This window comes from Cardiocondyla obscurior, linkage group LG10 (genome assembly GCF_019399895.1).
Source record: "Cardiocondyla obscurior isolate alpha-2009 linkage group LG10, Cobs3.1, whole genome shotgun sequence".
Lineage (NCBI taxonomy): Eukaryota > Metazoa > Arthropoda > Insecta > Hymenoptera > Formicidae > Cardiocondyla > Cardiocondyla obscurior.
This window is the reverse complement of record NC_091873.1, coordinates 6,561,451-6,581,393: the sequence shown is the minus strand read 5'-3', so window position 1 is coordinate 6,581,393 and position 19,943 is coordinate 6,561,451. Positions and strand designations below refer to the sequence as shown.

The following is a 19,943-nucleotide window of genomic DNA, read 5'->3' as shown; positions in this document are numbered from 1 at the left end:
TGTTCGATTCCAGTGTATTGCTCACTTGAATTGCGATAACCATATAAATCGTAATATTTTTTAAAATCTGTAACAAAAATACCAATATAATGTACGTATAATACGATACAAGGATCGGAACAATTTACAAACGTTTTAAAAACAACATTAATTATATTAATTATTTTAGCTTTGTTATTTTATATCAAATAATATTGTAGATAAAGCGATTGCCATTTAATAATTAATTACATATAATTTAATACAAACCATACTTAAGATATGATTATTCATTGTCAGACCAAATACGTAGAATGTCACTGGGCTTTGCAAAATTTGAATACCAAACTGTTGTATCTAAAACAATTATAAATATTAAAAATATGGTACATTAATATCTACTTTATAATTGTACTGTAAGAAACAAACCTCTTCTTGCTTAATCGAGTCTTCTGTATTGCTGCCATGAGTTATGTGAATGAGTTCGATAGCTTTATTTCCCTACAAGTTATTAATATATTATATAAATTTTTTATTGGACAATTTGCGTGTTAACTTACCTCGTCGGCTGCATTTTTGCAGGCACGACTCAAGAGAAAAATTTTAAGAAAATTAATAAGGCATAGTAGTATCGCCATAAATGTGTGTCTTAATGGAATGTCTGCTTTCTGTATAAAAAGCGGATGGTAAAAACTAAATAAAATATTAATAACAGATAAAATCACTGATCCTACTTCCCAGGCTATCTGAATTCCAAAAGCCGAACATATCAACTTTGATACTTTGCTCAATTCCAAATGCACCTGCCTTAGAAATATTTAAAATAAAAAAATTTAATAAACATTTTTTGCCAAGTGTAATTTAAATATTTCTAATGTTATGCAAAAAATCTCCAATTTTTATTACTTACTTTATTATTTGTAATAAATGTGTATGATTTTCAAACTTCGTCGTGAAAATATTTTTCTGAGATTGATTCCAAAGTTCATTTTGTAATTCTTTGTTGAATTGTAATGGAATATTAGTTTTAATTTGAAACTGTACTGGACTCCGTTTGCTTAATACAAATAAATTTGTTGCGGAATAAATGCTCGGACTCCATTGGGATGTCATTTTTGTAGAAAAAATATTCTTTTTTTGCTCGAAATCTATGAGTTTCGTGTAATCTTTTAATTCAAACGTTCTTAATTTCGTTTCTTGCATTGATAAGTTTTTTAAGGTCTCCCGCAGAAGATGATTAACCAATTCAAATTTTGTTTGCAGGCATCTGCATTATATAAGAGAGTGTTATAAATTATTTTATACAATGCAGAAGCGACTATTAGTTAACATACCTCAAAAATACATAAAATTCAAAAGTATTTACGTAATCGACAGTCATTACCATTAATGACGCAAATACCATGTTCAAAATTTTTAATATATCTAAGCGTGAGAAGAAATAAATGTTAGCAGTCGTAATTAGAATAGTAACGATTAAAAGCCATACCGTTACGATTCCTATCGACATAAAATATATTCTGTCGTAATTAACCACTAATCCAATTTGTTGCAACGTTTTGTCAATCTCGAAAATCATTTTGTGACACTCGGCGATTTGCTGCAAATTATAATTTGTTACACAATAACGTTTTAATCCACGCAAATATATTTTTAGTCGTATTTTACAAATTCTGCAGAGTACAGAATTTATGTATAATATGAATACTTATGGCAAGCATTTGTATAATATTGTGCATTTATTTTACTTGCTTACTTTCGAATGCCACCAGCCCGTGAACATTTTTATTATCACAGACGCGGTGTTCAAGTATTTCATTAACGTGTATATAATGTAGCCTAGTTTCAACGGCTTAGTTTGCTTCATATAATATACGTTCGCATTAAAAACACCGGCACAAAAGATAAAATAAATGATTAAGAAATATATGAAGCTGAGTACTGATCTTGGATAACCACGTGGATATTCAAAAACACGAAGTCCCAAAAAATAATTGAAATAAATCATCGACGTCATCGCCTCCGTGAATGAACTTGGACGTGCAAATAACTTCATTTTAAATCTCTTTGCGTTATGTGCGTGCGTCTTCTTAATTGTCATTTACTCAACATGCGATTTTTTAGCTGATTGAATACGTTAAACATCAGTTTTTTATTAATTCCAGCATTAATAATATTTAATTTTCCTTTTTTTTTCTTGCGACAATTGCTTTAGATTAACGTGTAAATATTATTATAACAATACGTACAGTTTTACTTTACGAGTTAATGATTCACCTACGTCGATAGCGGGAGTATACTTGAACTCATAAGCTATTGTTGTAAAGACTGGGTTTGTTAAATGAACTTGCGCAAACGTTCCCTGTTCGGCCTTTAACGTAGCCACATATATGTATAGAAAGTTTAATCTTTTCTATAATTTAATAACTTTTTGCAGACATACCTGCACTTAAAGATCAAATTGTACTACATTAGTAGAAGGATAATAAATTGCCGAGTAAAGAGCGTACACGATTATTGAATTTTCTGACACTACGCGAGAAACGTAAATAAAATTAATAAAATATTGGATGGCAATACAAGTATCATATATGTATACAGTAATAAAATTTATAAACGCACCGAAACAGAAAATAGATGACGTTGATTTGTGCAATTAATTTTATTACGTTGTGCTTTGAACTGGAAAATATTTTACTTTATTCCGAAATAGCTTTCTTTTTTTATTAATAATAGAATTAAGTAATATTAATGCGGACTGTAGGAAAATTGATGCACTGCGATAATAATTAGAAAAAAAATAAGGTGAAAAAGCGTGAGAGCTATTTTTGCTCGTAATTTATTTCTTGTTAAATATATTATACAGCCGTAGCTTATAATCGATTGTTAATTATACATCACTTATATTATACGTCGCAAAAATTTGAGTAGAGTCCGCCGCGTGTAAACTGACCAATCGTTCATAAACTTTAAGAAACATTTTGCTTATACATTTACAATTAATAATTCAACTAGCCATTAAAAATATTCACTTGTCAGTCATTAAAAATTAATAATTCTCTTTCCTTTAAACGTAGATCTTAGATAATTAAATGATTAACAATTATAACGCAATTTAAAAATTAAGTCTTTTTTTTCTAAATAATAGTCAGAGTTTTCTATTGAATAATCGTTTGTTTTTTTTTTTTTGCAGGGGTAGGCCAGTTCGAGTCGCAGGAATAATCAATCTTACCCAGATCTTCAAGTAATCAAGAGATAATCGTATTTGGAAAGAACCGGGAAACGAGAGGCGCAAGGCGACGATCCGTGAAGTTGGCCTTCACGCCGGTAATTCTATTCTTTTTCACTTAGGCTCGTAATGTCTGTGCCCCGTATGTCGTATAATCGACAACGATCGAATACGCGGCCGGACGATGACTACCAAGGGGTAGCGGGAGAATTCGAAGGTACGCGGAGGGGTAGCAGTCCCAAGGGAAGTCTTTCCATTGTCCCGAAGTGGCCTAGTAATCCGCAAAAATCCGGATAAATTCGAAAATATCGACGAATATGTTACAATGTTGCGTAACTCGGTCCTTAACGCTTCTCGGCTTAAACTCTTGCATCAGGGTACGAAAATAAAAAAGATACCTTCTTCAAAATAATTTATATGAGCGTAGTAATTTTTAAAATTTAAGAAAAAAAATAATAAATGGTCAATCTCCGTCGGCATACGAGGGTGAAGAAATTGCGATAGCTTTCTAAATGTTCTCTCTCTCATATCAAAGTATCAGATGCAGGTTCAAGCTTGGAGTACATGATTCAAATAGGCGATGTAGCAAATCGCCAGTCGAAGAATTTCGATTTTCGAGAGCTTCTTGTCCGGCGGCAAAGTCGGCAGCAGCTTTCGCAATTCCGCAAATGCCAAGTTGAATGCCTCCACTCTGACTCTTTCCCTGACGAGATAAATATCATTGAACATTTTTAATTCGTAAGACCACCGCGGCTTTTGCGATATCAATCACGAAATAATTTAATTCCGCAAGGTGTAGGCTAACTTTAATTTGAATTTTTTTTTAAATATTTTTTATTCCTTATCTCGATTCGGCGTAGTCTTACCGTGTTGCGTGCGCGGTTCGATACTTTTGGGTGGCCCTTCTTCGTCTACGTCTTTCCTCCCTCGACAAAGTGCCTGAACTAGGAGCGCCTACACCGTTAACGGCGACCCCGCTATTCGCCATGGGTGCCGTTCTATCCTCGTTCGCGAAATCGCAATTGAAGCTCTTCATGTGCCTTTGTGTTCCAGAAATGTTTCCTTTCAAAAAGGTTCAGGGTCTGATCTACCGCGAAAAATTATCTCCTCACCTTCGCCCCGGATGCAGATTCGTGTCGCGAAACATTGCTATCTCGTTTCTCGTAGCACGTAGCTGCAATTACAATTTACGATAACATTTAATCGAACTTATACTTCATATTGAAATGCAATATAATAATCTTATACTTTCAAAAAGACTCGCAGATTTCCGATTGACTTTAATTACGCGGTCATTAAAATTTGTTCATTTTATTTTATCTATTTACGAAACTTATTAAACGAAATAATCCAAACTTTTCCTACGATTCACTCTGGGGACTCGCGAGAGCCGCGAAGAAGGAAAAAAAAAAGGGGAGAGAAAAAAAGAAACTGCAGCGCAAAAGGGTTCGCCCTATGCTCCAGAATATTGGGGTTTAGTCGGCGATAATTGGATAGCCAAATATTTGTCGAGCACACATATGTAACTTATGTAAGCGAATTATAGTCGCCTGTGAGGATAAAAGTTAGAAATAAATCGACGTCAGGCGCAAGCGAGAGATAATAGTGGAAATATTCACATTAAGAACGTGCTTCGTACTCTCGGCGTGTATTAAACGTAAAAAAAAATATTAAAAAAAAATAAGAAAGCCGGAATAAAACTACCGTAAATTTTTGCGTGGCTCTAAAATTCCATCGTGTCGCTGAAACAGTCGATTTACGAGAACGTTGCATTATTGAGAGAAACGTGGCGAGCGTTCCGCATAAATGGCTCAGTCTTCATCAAGTATTGACGAAAAGCAACCCGAGTAGGCTGCTGCCCCGATCTGATTCTTATGGTAAACCGGCGATTTGTATGAGCGTTCACCACCTTTCCTATTTTCTCTTTTGCAGTTTCCATCTTTAATATTTTAAAGACAACCAGATTTCGAGCGACAAGTCTCCTCGGTCTTTTTTAATATTTATGTTACTGCTATCTTATCAAGTCGATGCGACCCCTCTTGTCGATGTCCGCGCCGTACAATTCGTGTAGCTTTGTAGGCGAAATTCGAGGGAACAGTCAGGATTTTGCGGTGGTCAAAATTAAAGAGCGCGAACTATTTAACAGTTAATTTATTTCGCGAGAGAGGACCCCCGTTTTGCACGGAAGCCGATCTTTTCATGCAACATCGTTAGCGTTTCTACTTTTTATATTATGTCAATCGTTCTCCGGATACGAACGCTTCGAATTTTAATAATCGCTTTTTAAGTCGTCGATTTTTTTCTCGAACCGCGAGTCTCGCTATTTAACGAAGCATTATAATATGCGATGACGCATTGTCGCAAAAATAATATGATATTTATTTCAACGCTTTATAAAATGCCTACGGCATATTTAAGATTTTTTATTTAATATTTTTTTAATTATTATATCATATAGACTTTAATTCGATTAATAATTAATACGATTTTCGGTCGAAGTCACTTACCGCAGTTTTCCAAGATAAGAGATAAACTCCTGAGATTTCTCCCGGCGATTTTCATCCAATTTCGAGACCATGCAACTCTTCCTCGTCGTCTCGAAGAACAACTTCAACCAATTTCCTTTCACAAATTAAAACAATAGGCCACGAAATCTCATCCGATATCACTCCCCTTCTCTTTATCAGCGCGATTGATTTTTTCCGGTTTCTCGGTACATTTCGCTCGGCTGGATCACTCACTCGTTCGGTTTTTAGATCGCAATTAAATCGACGACGGTCGTTAACTTTGTTCGCGGCGACGCGATCGCTTCCGACAACATCTCAATCTCCCGGGCACGGCGAGATCGTTGCGAAAGAGACGAGTCGGCCAGCATCCCTTGGCGAAAAAGCGGCGTACGAAGGGAAGGCAGGGGTTGCTGGTAGGGGTTGCTTCATCTCCCGTAACCACGCCCTTAATCCCGTCGCGGCGTCCCTCGCCCTCTCATTTCCCCAGCATCCCTGATAACATCCCCGAACGTTCTCCAATCGAGAATCGAGATACGTCCCGGCGAACCCGCCCCGGCACCTGACGCCAACGTCGCCATTTCGCCGCATTTTGTAATTCACGCGACAGTATTTTACAGCCTCTCGGATACACGGGCCGTTTTATCGATCGATCATTCAACGTCTCGGCATTAAAAGGATTTTTTTTCCCTCCCCTTTCTTTTTTCTTTACCCTTTTCTTTTTTTTTAAATCCGCGTCTGATTTTTAATCGCTGGAGACAACAGTGTTCTTACGAGGTACGTGTAATACGGCGCTAATAATATATTTTATCACTTCTCGTATGTACATTTTATTTAATAAGAAACCATATCTCGGCCGCGGATCGAAGTAAACGACTAGATATTTTTTCTTTATCAAAATCGTCGGCGTTTATTTAAAATATCGTCCGCTGCGAAGGTGCCGGATAAATTCGGAGTATCGCCGGGCCGGTATAGATTTCTTCAGAGGATCAGGTGGTGGGTCGCATCTGCGCCCGCTCGGGCCGTAATAATAATCACAGTTGCATTCCCCCGCGATACGCTCTCGTACAAAAACCCCATGGCTAACCATTGTCCGCATTGTCCGCCGTAGGATCGCACTCGCAATTCCGCGGCACGCAATTACTGGCGTTACAATTATTCGTAGTTTAAAATTGTCCGCGTGCAATTATGCAAATTGCTCAATCGAACTTTAATCTACTCTCGATCCGACACCCATTCCCGAAATTGCTCGCGAGGGGGTTGACGCGTGCGGCCGAGAGATGAGGTGACGCCGCGTGCGGGTACACGCGGGTGTAATATGCCGATATAACTGATCGTCACCGCGACAATCAAAGGCCCTTGGCACGCGCCCTGGTTGATAATTATTGTGCTCCGCCGACGGTCTCGAATGTCATGAGATAGTTCACACCTCGTCGCCGCAATCCTTTTCACGAAAGCCCCTTCAGCTTTCCCCATTTGTTTCTTCCTGTACATCATTGCAAAGCACGTCGCGATTATTGTTAATATAGTAAATGAAATATTGATATAATATTAAACCTATCTTTATTACGTATGAAATAAGAAATAGGTACAATATGCTGACACAATTTTATCTTGATTAATATAATAAATTATGTCCATTGTTTTAAGACACATTGAGAACACTTAGAAAAATATCACAAGCATGGAATAGAAAGTAGCGTATTTGTGGAAAGAAGACGATGATCGGTGAGAATTATGTGATTTTTTTAATTTATATTCAAGATATTTTACGTAGATGTAATGAAATATTATAATTGATTTTTTTTTTCACGATTTTATTACTTTTCAGTATTCGTTATCGCTTTTTAGTCGACGGTATGTATATGTAATTTTTTTTTTAACGGATTATACGTACATATAAATGAAATATACTCGACACATTCAGATAATTAATTAAATCTCTCTACTTGATGTTTTTCACCGATAATTTTTTCATGGCAGTAATTGCGAAAATGGTGCCATCATCGTCCTCCGATCGATGCCGTTTTCGATTAATTCCGTCCTTCGAATTTCTCGTATGCCCGGAAATGATAGAGTCAACTTCTCTCTTTGATCGTCGCGCCTTCCACGCTCGTCGCATTTCTGCTCTAACTTCGCCGTTCAGCAGGCAATAAAGAAAAGCCACAAAGGCACCCTAGAAAAGAAAAATTAACGCGCGTGAGATATGTGAATTACGGCGGTTCTTCCGCGACATAATTACCTGGAAAGACGCGAACAACTGATCGCAAAAGAGCCAGACAAGCTCTACTCGGTAGTCCTTGTGATAAGATAATCCTAAGAAAAATGTATAATGTATTCCGAAAAGCGGCACTAAAACCAGAGTCGATTTTGCCCATCTCCTAAATTAGAAAAAAAAAAAATATATTAATGTGTAGTTCATAAGAAATAATACGTAATTAAATTTTTTTATCAAAGTCAATCTTTTTGCTTATCAGAAATAATAATTATTTTAAAATAAAATTTTTTTTTAATGTGCAATAAATTAGCAAATATATATATATATTTTTTTTAAATTAAAACCTGATATGTACTAACTTGTATTTCATTTTCTTTCGTTGCAGATGCACCGATGTCTTCAACTTCACAAGTAGAACGCGGACGATATTAAGAAACAGGAGGAAATTAAACTGCAAAAAAAAAAAAAGAAAAGGGAGATAAAATTGTTTAAATATCGACGTACCTTGAAATACTTCTCGAACATTGTTCGACGTACCAAAATGGATATGATAATTGGTATTCTGATGACGAGGAACAGCGAGGAGTTCTCATGAGTGGTCCAGCAAAGTGTATCCTCGATGATCGCCCGTATAATAATCCACGGCAGTACTACCAAAGCGGGAAGACCTATTTCGTGAAATTAAATCCCCGAGTAAGTAAAATGCGCTTCAATCTTTTATATTTGATAGAGTCACGTTACATTTCACAGGCAACGTTAATAAATTAATTTTTACCCCAGCCGAGCACGATATACAAAGCTATCGTGCTGGTATCGGTGCACAACGCCCAGAAAACCAGATTATGTAAATACAGTCCTTCCATTAAAATCCACGAATAATTAGCCACGATGAAATATTGCCATAAACTTGTGATGACTTTGCAGACCCAAGTCTGAAAAGACGTTGATTAAAAGAAGACGATTATCGGATTAAAAAAAATCGATATAAAAGGAAATATTAAAAAGAGATCCGCTTATAATTAATGCGGTAATTTTTAACTAAAGTACAATTTATAAAAAAAATGTTCTCGTTACATTGTACTCCCTGATAAACGCATTCTTTCCGTTTTCCACGAAGACGACGTCCCAGGCCAGTCCGATGCCGTCTATAAAACTCCAATCCTTAAGGAGTGCCATGAAAGCTCTCATGATAAAGGACGCAAACAAATGCATGTGCAATTTATTTCTCGGATTTCTGAGTTTCCTACGTGCGTGGAGGGAACGTATTAGCGATAAGCGATGGACTTTCAACGGAATTGAAAAAGATAAAAGCCAAAGGTAAGCTCGAATAAAAAATAGACTCACCTGAGTAAGAAAAAAATCACCATAGCGACGATTAGAGTCGAAAAAGAAGTCACATATCCGATTTGCGACACCAGTCTGATAATTGGTAGCCATTTCTATTCAATAATAATAAATACATAAATTAAATGAAACATAAATTAAATGGAAAATATTAAATATACGCGTATATATATTAAAAAAAATTTTTTTATATTTTTTTTTTCTCGCGAGACTTATTATTTATAGATATTCGGCAAGCGGGCGGATTCTCGATCGCGCCAAGTTCGCGTGGAGCTTACATTTAGCAGCGCAAACTCCGCCGGTGTCTCGTACCACCGCGTGTAATTTAAATTCTTCTCGACGACGTAGCGCGAGCTATTTAGCACGCAGAGGCTGTAGTTGGTCCAGGAGACGCCGTCCGAGTTTTGATACCACTCGCCGCTCGTTAAGCAGACTTTACTGGCCACCGCGAGCGCCCTTAGATTATCGCTCGCGAGATCGGTGTATCCCATGATCGAGGCTGGCGGGCAGGGTAAGGTGGCTGTTCCTGGAGCGTCGGTGCGTGGCCAGCATAGGAGGCCGTCAAACGTCGGCGAGCATTGACGAAATTCCGTTCCGTTGCCCTCGCCGGCTAGGACGTTGGTCCTGCCGACGCCGCGATATTTCTCGGATCGATCCCCATCAGTAACGTTGTCCCTGAACGAGCCGATTCTGACGACCTCCGACATCACGTCGCCAAACATGGATATACCTAGCGTGGGTGTTCTCGTTGATGGCAATAACGATTGTTTGATTAACGCGGAGAAACGTTACATCGAGCCCCGACCCGGATCGATCTTCTATTATTACTTTGATCGAGTTTTTTAAAAAGATTTTTTTGAACATTTAGAATGTTGAAAGGCTCTTTGTCAGATGTGGAATTTTTTTTTACTCGAAATTATTATTTTTAATATTTATTTTAATTGCGTTCTTTAACTTTGAAATATAAGAAACGTAAAGAAAAGAATTAATGTTTTAAAAGCCAAAATAGTTATTAGGATTTTCGGTGGATTTAATTTTAATGGATAGTTTAAAGAGATATATAAATAATATTTAATCAGGCTCACCTTCGAAAAACTGGTCGCATTTGCGTTTCTGATCTGCTAAGAAACGGTCCACTTCAGCTTCCGCCATCCCGACGGACTCGGCTTCGCCGAGAAACCGTGGAACCTCGAGATTAATCATCCGAATTTATTATATTATTTGCTTTAAGTTTATCAAGCACTTATATGAGCGCATAATTAAATTACCGTATTTTTAAATTGTAATTAAAAATTAAATAATCATTCGATTGTTAATATATTTTTTTTAATAACGTTAGGCATTACAAAGCGTGAGCTTAACACACGCTATTTACTCTCGTTTCTTTTAAATTAAAAAAAAAGAAAAACTATGTTACATTTAATAATTTTTACCAATTAATCAAACGAGAGAATCAATCTGTATCGCAAAAAAAAATAACGATAAGATATATAATCGCGGCATATTATCGCGTAAATTTAAGTTCCGTATTTATTAATATTTTCTCCAAACTATAAAAAAAAAACAAGAAGATTTTAATCAAAGTATCAATTAAAACTGGCAAATAATTTCATTGTTCCTTTTAATGTTGTTCGCATCTCACCTTGGATTCCAATTTATCACAATCACAATTGTTTCAGGGTAGAGATATTAGCACTGTTTAGGTCGCACTTTCCTCTCAAAGTAAGCTCGTATATGTGACCGCGGGTCATCCTGAAACTTCAGCGGAAGATCATCGCCGTAAATCAAGCGGCTGCGCGTTGGACGGCCGCACGTGCATGAATTTTTTCCACACCCCCGGAGCCTTCCTCTTGCAATGACGCATGTGGAGGCAAACTTGAGCAAGTGGAACGAGTCAACGGATCCGTCGAGGAACGTACCAACAACGCTCGTTCTACGCCGAAGCATTATAATCTCTAAATTCGATAACAACTTATTATAATTTTTTTTTTTTTAAGTCAATTAATAATTACTGTAACTTTATAAATGTTATTTAAAATGCATCTAATATACGTTGTCCTGTAATTAATATTTCTAAGAAAATTAATTTTATATTGTAACGTTAGTAAATTGTACTGCATGATCTTATCTGAGAACATTTATTATAAATTTTGCTGTATATTCTTTTAACGTTATGCCGTATCTGCCGGCTTAATATATATCGTAACTCTGTTCTTTTGATTGTGTAAATATCATTAAATATTCATCGTGTAATATACCACGTATTTATGAGACCACAAACAAATCAACCATTTGGTAAATGTAATCGATCAAAGATTAATTTCTGTAAGTTCTTTTGGATAGGCCATCGTCAATATTAACTTAAAATATCAAAGAGCTTGAGTTTCTGACTATATTAAATCAATTCCGATATCGATACATTAGCCATCGATAATGCCACGTAAAATAAATGTTAATATTATCAGTTTCTTTTTTTTTTTTTTCTTTTTCAGGAATATGAAGATGTAATACATCATTGTAATAATAATTGTAATTAATAATTTCACATTTTAAAGAAGCCGTCAATTTAAAAATAATGGTTGACGTTTTTTTCTAGATGCAAATTGGTTCTCTCGTTTTAAATTAGCATGTAAAATATGTACATGCATTCGTCCCTCATTGATGAAAATTATTAAATATAAAGCAGTTTACTTTAACGTAGAAAAAGCAAGAGTAAAGGCTACGATTTATAAAAATTAATGTTATTAAAAAAATTAATTAACACACGAGTAAATAATATTTAATTCGCAATTGCAATAAAAGAACAGCGGTAATTTAATCACGCGCTGATTTAAACGATCGAGGAATTAAAAATAAACGAGATAGATAAATTGGTCAATGGGGTTTCGCGGCGCCAAATATCAGAAATCGTCCAAAAACACACTGGAGGTATCAGGAATATAAGAGAAGTAAGTTGGTGGCAAGGCGAGAGCCCGTTTTCCATCAATTTGTAATGACTGCCATCGAAATTGGCGAGAATAGCGCTTGTTAGTGATCGACCCGGTTTCTCTACTATACCATAATACTGTAGAGATCTACTTCATTGATTCCACAGAGCCTCGCTAAACTAGATATAATAAAATAAATAGATATTAAAACTTCTCTAGCAAATACTTGGACAATTTTTAGAAAATTATATAAAATCAATATGCATCTGGAGCCTTTCTTAAAATTTATAAATAATATATAAAAAGATATATATACGTTTTCTTAGGATTTTTCTATCCGGTAAACATTCGTCATGATAGTTTTATTCAGCATGTGTTCATTAAAAAAAGTAGGACGGTGTTTAGGACTTAAAGCAAAAATTAAGATAATATATTCAAAATTCATTTTATTTTATGTTAAATCCGTGTAAGAAACACGTCATAACAGAGTATATCTTTCTGCTCGAACATTTGCGAGAACCGTTGAAACGCACATGCACAATTGTCTTATTTACATACATTCATCGTTGCAGACCGAAGAGAGTCGCATAATGTAAGTATACGTACCGTAAATATCACCATTCTAATTGCGTAAAACTTTACTTCTTCAACGATAACCGATAAAGTGTTATCATTACTCGCAATAACTTTTTCACTTCCATATCTATCCATTTTTGTTTCATTAATCAATATTAAGACAAACTTGACATAAGAAGTAATTAGAGGATTAATTCGCGCGTTTAATTGCAATCTCAAAAGTCTGTAATACCCACGTTAACTTGCATTATAATGTCACGAAAGTAACTCGAGGGAAAAATGACAGAGAATTTAGATAGCAGCGATAATAAATACAGCAAATAAAATACAAAAATTGCACCGAGCTCCCATTTTTAAATAACAGCAGCTGCTAATCTTTCATAAATCAAATATTGTTTCAGCCACATCAAAAATTTAATTTCTTCTCTTTTTTTGTCCCCTTTTATCTCTACCTACTTTTTTTTAGATTTAAATTACTTAAATATACTTTTCTTTTGTGACATCATAATTTAAGATAAGACGTGTATTTACCGTCCCGCACGTTATCACGATCTCATATATCATTTCCTTAAACGGCGGTAAGACTTGGTTCTTCTTACTGTCATCCATATCGATAAGTATCGGTAAGTACAAATATTCCAACGTCTCTTCTTTTACGCTCACATTTCCGTTCCACGTCCATATCGCTTCTCGTGAGCGGTTCGCCTATTTGTCTTTATCTACTTATTCCGTCTAAATAATCTAAATCTGTCGATTCACCTATATTAACTATTAAGAGTTCTATCTACATATGTGTTCTATCTATATAAGTTTGTTCCCTACGTATATTACGAAATATGTACAAATTTCTAAAGATTACTCGCATTTTCTTAATTCATAGGCCACGTTGTACTACAGAAATTAAGGGGGAGGATAGGGGGGGGGGGGCGAACTCTCACTTCTCAAACGTGATCACTCGCATCACACAATCGCAACAATCTTGAAGTTACAATAATTGGGGCGAGTCTCTTCCCGTAAGTTCTATCAGTCAAATTTTTCGTGGTGATACATACGTCATTTTATAAGCGCAAGATTCGATTAAAAGCTCAATATTTTCATAATAAAATCAAATACGTTATAGTACATTACGGTGTAATGCGTCTGATTTTTCGTGATAAAATTATAAAATTAAAATATATATTCTATATTTTTTATACCGACAGGCTATTATCAATTGTTTCTGTTTTAGTAAACTGACCGGCTCACGAATTAATAAAACATATTCGCTTGATGAATAATATAATAGTATTATTCGTCTTACGCGCGTATAAGAAGCGTCTAACGATTGTATTACTCTGCCCTGAGCATTTTTACGTCGACGATAAGTAGAAAGTTCGATTAATATCGTGTGCCAATGAATCGGCGAATTTCAAGCTCTCGGATGTCTCGCATTTTCGTCATTCGTGAATTTTTACAATATAAATGAATCGCAAACGCACTTCATTTCTCAGTCAACATTCATATTACACATTAAAACCATTGCACACACATATACATATACGTGCTTACACTTTTTTTTTTTAATTATTTGTTACTTATACTTTCAGTAATCTCGATCGTTAAAAAGCTAATTTATGCGCTACAAAACTGCCTCTGGCTGAGGCATTTTAGTGATATAACTAGTCTACGATCGTGTGGTGACTCGGTACTTCCGATTAATGGGATACAAGAGAAAACGCGATATAATGAGCTTCCCGCGCATTAAAACCATATACACTGTAAGATAGATATAACGTTTGCTTCGACGACGAAGCCTAGCATACGTAACGTGGTGTGCGTCGAATCTCACACGAAGCGCATAAGACTTAGAAGCACTGCGGCTCCACTATTTTTCCCCCCGTCGTCTCGATTCCTTTTTTCGATCACCTAGAATCACGTAAGCTAACCGCCGTCTCCGCAGTAAACGCAATATCTACCTTTCAGTATACATACTGCCATACTTTCTCTCTCATTTGCTGGTTAAAGGCTCCACCTCGCTAAAACTCTAATTGATTCTCGATCGACGAAATAGTGTCTTATTATTTTTCGATAATAAAACACAATTTCTCATTTTACCAATTATCTCAATCATGCCTTGTCATGAAGTATAATGTGATTAAATGATTGATATATATATAAAGCACTGTTTAAAATTTTAACATCATATCGACAAACAAGGAGAAATAAATTATAAGAGTTTGTCGAAAAGCGAGTATTGTAAAAGAAATCTTAAAAAGTTCGAGCGCGAAAGCTTTTGTACTTTAACAGAGATCGAGACCAAAGAGTTTAATAGACAACATTGTAACAAATGTATAATTTCGTTGCAACAATTTACAAATGCTGTATATTCTTTTTTTTTTTTCGCCGACATCGAACTTATTTTCAAAGCAGCCATATCATCTAGAGTGACATTTAAAAGATTTTAAAAGTCTGCGCCGTTTATAGTACACAATTCGAAGCGATCTTATAGATGATAATTATAAAAACATTCCACCGATAAAAATTTTTCACGGTTACACTTAATCGCAATCGTACGATTCATTAAGTAAACGCTTATAAAACTAAGCCTGCGTGAAGCTTGATATCAAACTTCCTCGTAAAAAGTTTATTTCTTCTACGTTACGTGTCCCAGCCACGCGTTCCTCAATGCACATCAATTAAAAATCACGACCTATTCGCTATCGCTTGCATGGCCTTAAAATTTTATTATCTTTGCATACGCAGAGAGAGCTTCTTGGTTACATATGTCGATGCTCATCAAACGCTTCGTAGAACCTCTTCGACGTTCGTTTTTCGCGAATAGGAAAGCCGTCGAGTGATTCATCGAGCGGGAACGATTGTCAGTTATCGTCGGCAGAACGTGCATCATCGAAAAGTCCCATAAATCACGAATACGCGATGCTATTGCGCGTTGAATGAGATCGATGTCAATCACTGACGGAACTGGCGACGTCAGTCGCCAGTTCTCATGCAGCCTTGTTTTTACCTGTTTATCAGCATCGCAAGTGCGGTACTCGTGAAACGGCTGATGAATAATTAACGGATCGTTAGCGATCGGTCAGAGACATTTCCCGGGATTTTGGGAACACCAATGCGGCCACATAGATTCCGTCTTGATGCCTCTACTGTTCAGGACTTCGACGTGCGCGGCTAATCTAGTGTAAACGTTCTCATCTGTGGAATAACTGTTCGTCGGTAGATCGCTCCTGAAAAAAGTGTCTCGTGAGAATACTACCGTGAGAAACTTATATTTTTTTTTTGTACGTTAAGTTATTTACCATAACCGTTCGGCAAGTGCCGATGCCCTGGGCCATAGCCGAGGTCCCAGGGATGACTGCCCGGTTTGTTCGCTCCAAATCGCCGCCTCGCCACCGAGTACTAAAGGCAGCTGTTGCGGTGGATAGTCTTTCCATGGACGGTGATTGTAGACAGTCTGCCAGGTCCGGTATTCTCCACACGCGGCCTCGCCGCTTTCTCGCCATCTGCCGAAACCGCAGTCGAGATACCACGCGTCTACGTGCGACAAAATCACACGGAAGCCGTCCTCCAGCAAGTCCGGCGTTTCCGGCCAATTGCTACCGCCCCAGGACTGAATCACATGAATCTTCGGATCGAAGTACATCATGATGTAAGGCCTCTTGGTCAAAGGTGAGCTCCATAGAATTACCGCCTTCGGCACCTTATCGCGATTCGCTCGAATCAACCGCTGCAACATTTTCGTCTCAAAATCTGCCCAAAGCGCGTGGTGGTCCGTCATGTTTTGCGCCTGCATGGCTAAAGTGATATTGCCGTATTGCGCCCAACACTCGAGATTCACCTCATCGCCGCCGAGATGCACTAAATCACGCACTTCAGTGAGATCTAACAGCTCCCTATACAAACCCTCGAGTATTCGGTACGAGTGTTCATTTATGGGATTCAATTGGCCGCAGTTTGGCTCCCCGCAATAGGACGACCACGGCTGCTGATCCACACACAACGCCAGTTCACCAAAACCATGCTCGGCTCCTAATTATCATAAAAATTTTAATATTAATCCAATCGTGCTAAAATTAATTTATTAAAAAATTTATAACTACATATATATACATATAATTGCGTTAACAATATAAATATCATATTAAAAATATTTTTAACTCACCCCATTGCCATCCGGCGCCAGCATGAGCCGGAGAATCGATCTCGATAACTATCCTGACGCCGCGTATTCTCGCGTAATCGGTCAAGTCTTTCACATCGTCGGGCGTGTAAATATGATCGCCGCTGTAAGCACCCCATCTCGCCATCTCCGGGAACTGTGCCGAGTCGAACGGAAAACTTTGAGAGTCGGTGAGATGCCAGTGCAAGGTATTGAGTTTCGTGGCCGCCATGCCGTCGATGACTCTCTTAAGTTCCTCGACGGGGAAGAATTGTCTGCCGGTGTCGACGAGAAGGCCACGATAAGGAAATGTTGGTTTGTCTTCGATAGATGCCTGCGTAAGAACGCGAAGGGCGCCCTGCTTGCCGGTGGCTTCGTCCCACCAGATCAATTGGCTAAGCGTCTCGAGGCCGTGCCGTACCCCGAAGTAGCTCCTTCCCGTAATCCTGGCCTCCAGAATCTTTCCTTTCGGCACGAGCTCAAGTTTGTAAGATTCGTCAGTATCCAGAGTCAAGGTGGTACCTCGCGCGTTACCAGCATTCAAATATATGATAAACGAATCTACGCCGGATCGACTTTTGGCGTTTAACACCTTGATCAGACTCCTGACGTTCCCTGAAATTAAAAGAACGTAGAAAATATCTCACAAAAAAAAAAGAAAAAAATATATGTCACAATTATTGCTCGTGTACTCACCAATAAAGACATCCTTCGCATGCTCCAGCAGATCCTTCATTTCCTGATCGCTCGTGTTCACGGTGACGAACTCGATCTGCTGAAGGTGCAGGACGACACTGTCGTCGCCGAGGACGACGTTCTCCGTCGGTCTGGGCCAGAGCAGTCGAGTGTTTCCACCGCAATGCGCGGTGCAAGTCGCCAAAGATGTTCTCGTGGACCTTACTGCTCGCCTCTCGCATCGGTTCGCCACACAGGCCCAGGACCACGGACTTTGAAACGTTCTACGGTCGAGAAGACATTTACATACACCGATCACGATCTTCAGCGTATCTTAATGTAAAATGCTTTATCCGGCGATCCGTGACACGATTGCGAAATTGTATTTTTTTCTTTCTTTCTTTTTCCAGATTAAATCTCGACAAATTTTCCCTTTGAGATGAAACAATTTTGTATTAATAAATTCTCAATGTATACACCTTAATCGTCGTATCACGGATCACCAAGCGATCACGTATCTTCTTCAAACGATCCAGTTTACAACAAATATTTGCCTTGCAATCAAAATGTAAAAATGTAAAAAATGTTAAAGATGAAAAGTTACATTCAGGGAAACAGCATGCGACTGTATCTCAGAGTTCCATTTAACGGGGTCAAAGTAGCGGGGGGGGGAAAAAAAAAAAGAAATGAAATATATCGCCGGCATCGAATTAAAAAAGCGAAGGGAGCGGGAATCGGCGCAACACGGTAGACAATGGTGCGTAACAATAGCGGGCGCGGGCGTGCGTTTAGCATGACGGGCGAATGAATTAAACGAGCGAGAAACAGAATGAGGTGCGACCATCGCGTGAGGAAGACGAGAGAGCGGTGCAAGAGCCGAGATTATAAACCGGGGGAGTGCCCACGCGGGGAAATTCAGGACGTTCGGGAATCCGTTTACCGAAACAGCCAACGTGTTGCAGGCCATGCCTGGATAGCTCCCTAATTGGAAAAGCAACGACCGCGATATCAGACGGCACTCGACCGGCTTCGAAAGTATATCTCGAATAAAAGATAAGAAACAGAACGAAAAGACTCGGCGCGATAACGTTCTCGACGGATAAAAAAAATTTAGACGTACATTAAATATATTAATATTAATATATACATATATAAATTCTCAGCACATGAGCCGTCGATATCGGAGCTTCGATTCGGGAAAGATGAAGAGAAGAAATGCGAATACGGATTTCTCTGTGAATTTTAAAACTCGAAAGGGAAAGAGAGAGACTGCTGATGTTTTTTTCTTTTTTTTTTCTTTTTCCTTTTAATTTTAAATTTATATTTTCCCCTTTTTTAACTATCTGAAGTGAGTTTTTGTATAGTGCCGTTCGATACGCTGCAACACCATGGAAACAGAGAGAGGGTCCTTCAAAAATGCTTTCTTTTTTTTTTTTTCCTAAGCCAGACATACGTGGATAGTGAGACCCGCCCGATGTGGAGTTCGAATGGGAGGTATGAGAAAGTACGCGGTTTATTTCGTCTAACATAAGGATTCCACCCTCGCTCGAGGGGTTTACCGTTACCTAGGCTCTTCCAGATACTCGTAGAGCCGTTCCCCGGGTCCGATTGTGGTTTCATTACCCACCAGATAATGAACTAAGCCGCGCTGCAAGTCCTCTAGTCTTCTTTGATGCACGATTCATCACGTTGCAAGTGTGAAATAAATTCAAAATAAAAAACAAAAAACATGCAGTGTAAGAAAAATCATTAGAAGAAGCACTGGATTAATACGCAACGCGGGCAACGAAGCCCGGCGCTGTCCGTGTGACAACAGAAAAAAAAATCCACAAAAATATAAAAAAAAAAAAAATTAAATATTAAGAAAAAAAATCGATTTCGCGCTTTACAGTCTTCGGCGGATTTTGTACAATTTCCTTATTTTCAGGAGACTTTCTTTTTCCCCCATTTGCAAAACCCGCGCGTATTAAAATCAAAACGAAACAAAGCAGAGTAAAAAGAAGACTGCTAGACTATTTTATTCTACAAATTAGCGTAGACGGTGAAGAGATTCGCGACGTTTCGTACGACGAAAGTATTCGTTCACGAGTCAATTAACAGAGCGCCACAATAATAAATTACTTACCGTCGTGTCGCGAACGGCTGGAGCGACGCGAGCGGCGGGGCATGAGCGTACATCGCAATCAGCAGAATACCGGTCATCAGGACGAGGAAAAGGAGGATCCTCCTCATCCATCCACTGGGCATGCTACCCACCATTCTGACGAGTCTGTAAATCAACGGCGAAAGGAGGTTAAATTATACGGATGTGCTCGGAAATAGTGTCGCGACGTTC

General features: G+C 37.9%; 3 protein-coding genes across 7 annotated transcripts in view; all 3 read right to left on the bottom strand.

Moving 5' to 3' along the window:
* Positions 1–2,780: 2,780 nt before the first annotated feature.
* On the bottom strand, positions 2,781–6,059 carry LOC139106117 (helix-loop-helix protein 1). Its single transcript, XM_070662650.1, has 3 exons — positions 5,716–6,059; positions 4,075–4,382; positions 2,781–3,911 (listed from the first exon to the last, which is right to left on the bottom strand). Exons 2-3 carry the CDS (start codon positions 4,242–4,244, stop codon positions 3,758–3,760), a joined length of 324 nt encoding a protein of 107 aa, XP_070518751.1. The 5' UTR covers positions 4,245–4,382; positions 5,716–6,059; the 3' UTR covers positions 2,781–3,757.
* Positions 6,060–6,799: 740 nt separating this feature from the next.
* LOC139106030 (vasoactive intestinal polypeptide receptor 2) lies at positions 6,800–10,426 on the bottom strand. Its single transcript, XM_070662484.1, has 9 exons — positions 10,356–10,426; positions 9,553–9,898; positions 9,275–9,369; positions 9,005–9,173; positions 8,706–8,862; positions 8,468–8,598; positions 8,290–8,381; positions 7,955–8,093; positions 6,800–7,888 (listed from the first exon to the last, which is right to left on the bottom strand). Exons 1-9 carry the CDS (start codon positions 10,424–10,426, stop codon positions 7,658–7,660), a joined length of 1,431 nt encoding a protein of 476 aa, XP_070518585.1. The 3' UTR covers positions 6,800–7,657.
* Positions 10,427–12,627: 2,201 nt separating this feature from the next.
* Positions 12,628–19,943, bottom strand: part of Fdl (fused lobes) — a 32,421-nt gene continuing 25,105 nt past the window's right edge. For 3 of the 5 annotated variants that reach the window (XM_070662989.1, XM_070662988.1, XM_070662987.1), the window contains exons 3-8: positions 19,734–19,877; positions 19,174–19,275; positions 17,630–17,892; positions 16,937–17,548; positions 16,074–16,803; positions 12,628–16,001 (exon numbers count right to left, since the gene is read on the bottom strand). In XM_070662989.1, coding sequence (XP_070519090.1) covers positions 15,854–16,001; positions 16,074–16,803; positions 16,937–17,548; positions 17,630–17,892; positions 19,174–19,275; positions 19,734–19,867 — 1,989 coding nt within the window. In that variant the 5' untranslated portion in view covers positions 19,868–19,877 and the 3' untranslated portion in view covers positions 12,628–15,853. The remainder of the gene's footprint in view (positions 16,002–16,073; positions 16,804–16,936; positions 17,549–17,629; positions 17,893–19,173; positions 19,276–19,733; positions 19,878–19,943) is intronic. The other 2 variants (XM_070662990.1, XM_070662991.1) reach the window with 2 other exon arrangements.

Excerpts from the sequence above, each read along its gene's own strand:
- LOC139106117 (XM_070662650.1), bottom strand. The coding sequence starts at position 4,244 with ATGAAGAGCTTCAATTGCGATTTCGCGAACGAGGATAGAACGGCACCC. Across the intron at positions 3,912-4,074 it reads CGAACCGCGCACGCAACACG|GGAAAGAGTCAGAGTGGAGG; the intron begins GTAAGACTACGC and ends TTATCTCGTCAG.
- LOC139106030 (XM_070662484.1), bottom strand. The coding sequence starts at position 10,426 with ATGGCGGAAGCTGAAGTGGACCGTTTCTTAGCAGATCAGAAACGCAAA. Across the intron at positions 9,899-10,355 it reads GACCAGTTTTTCGAAGGTGA|GACCAACGTCCTAGCCGGCG; the intron begins GCCTGATTAAAT and ends CGGCGTCGGCAG. Across the intron at positions 8,863-9,004 it reads CGTTTATCAGGGAGTACAAT|ACTTGGGTCTGCAAAGTCAT; the intron begins GTAACGAGAACA and ends ACGTCTTTTCAG.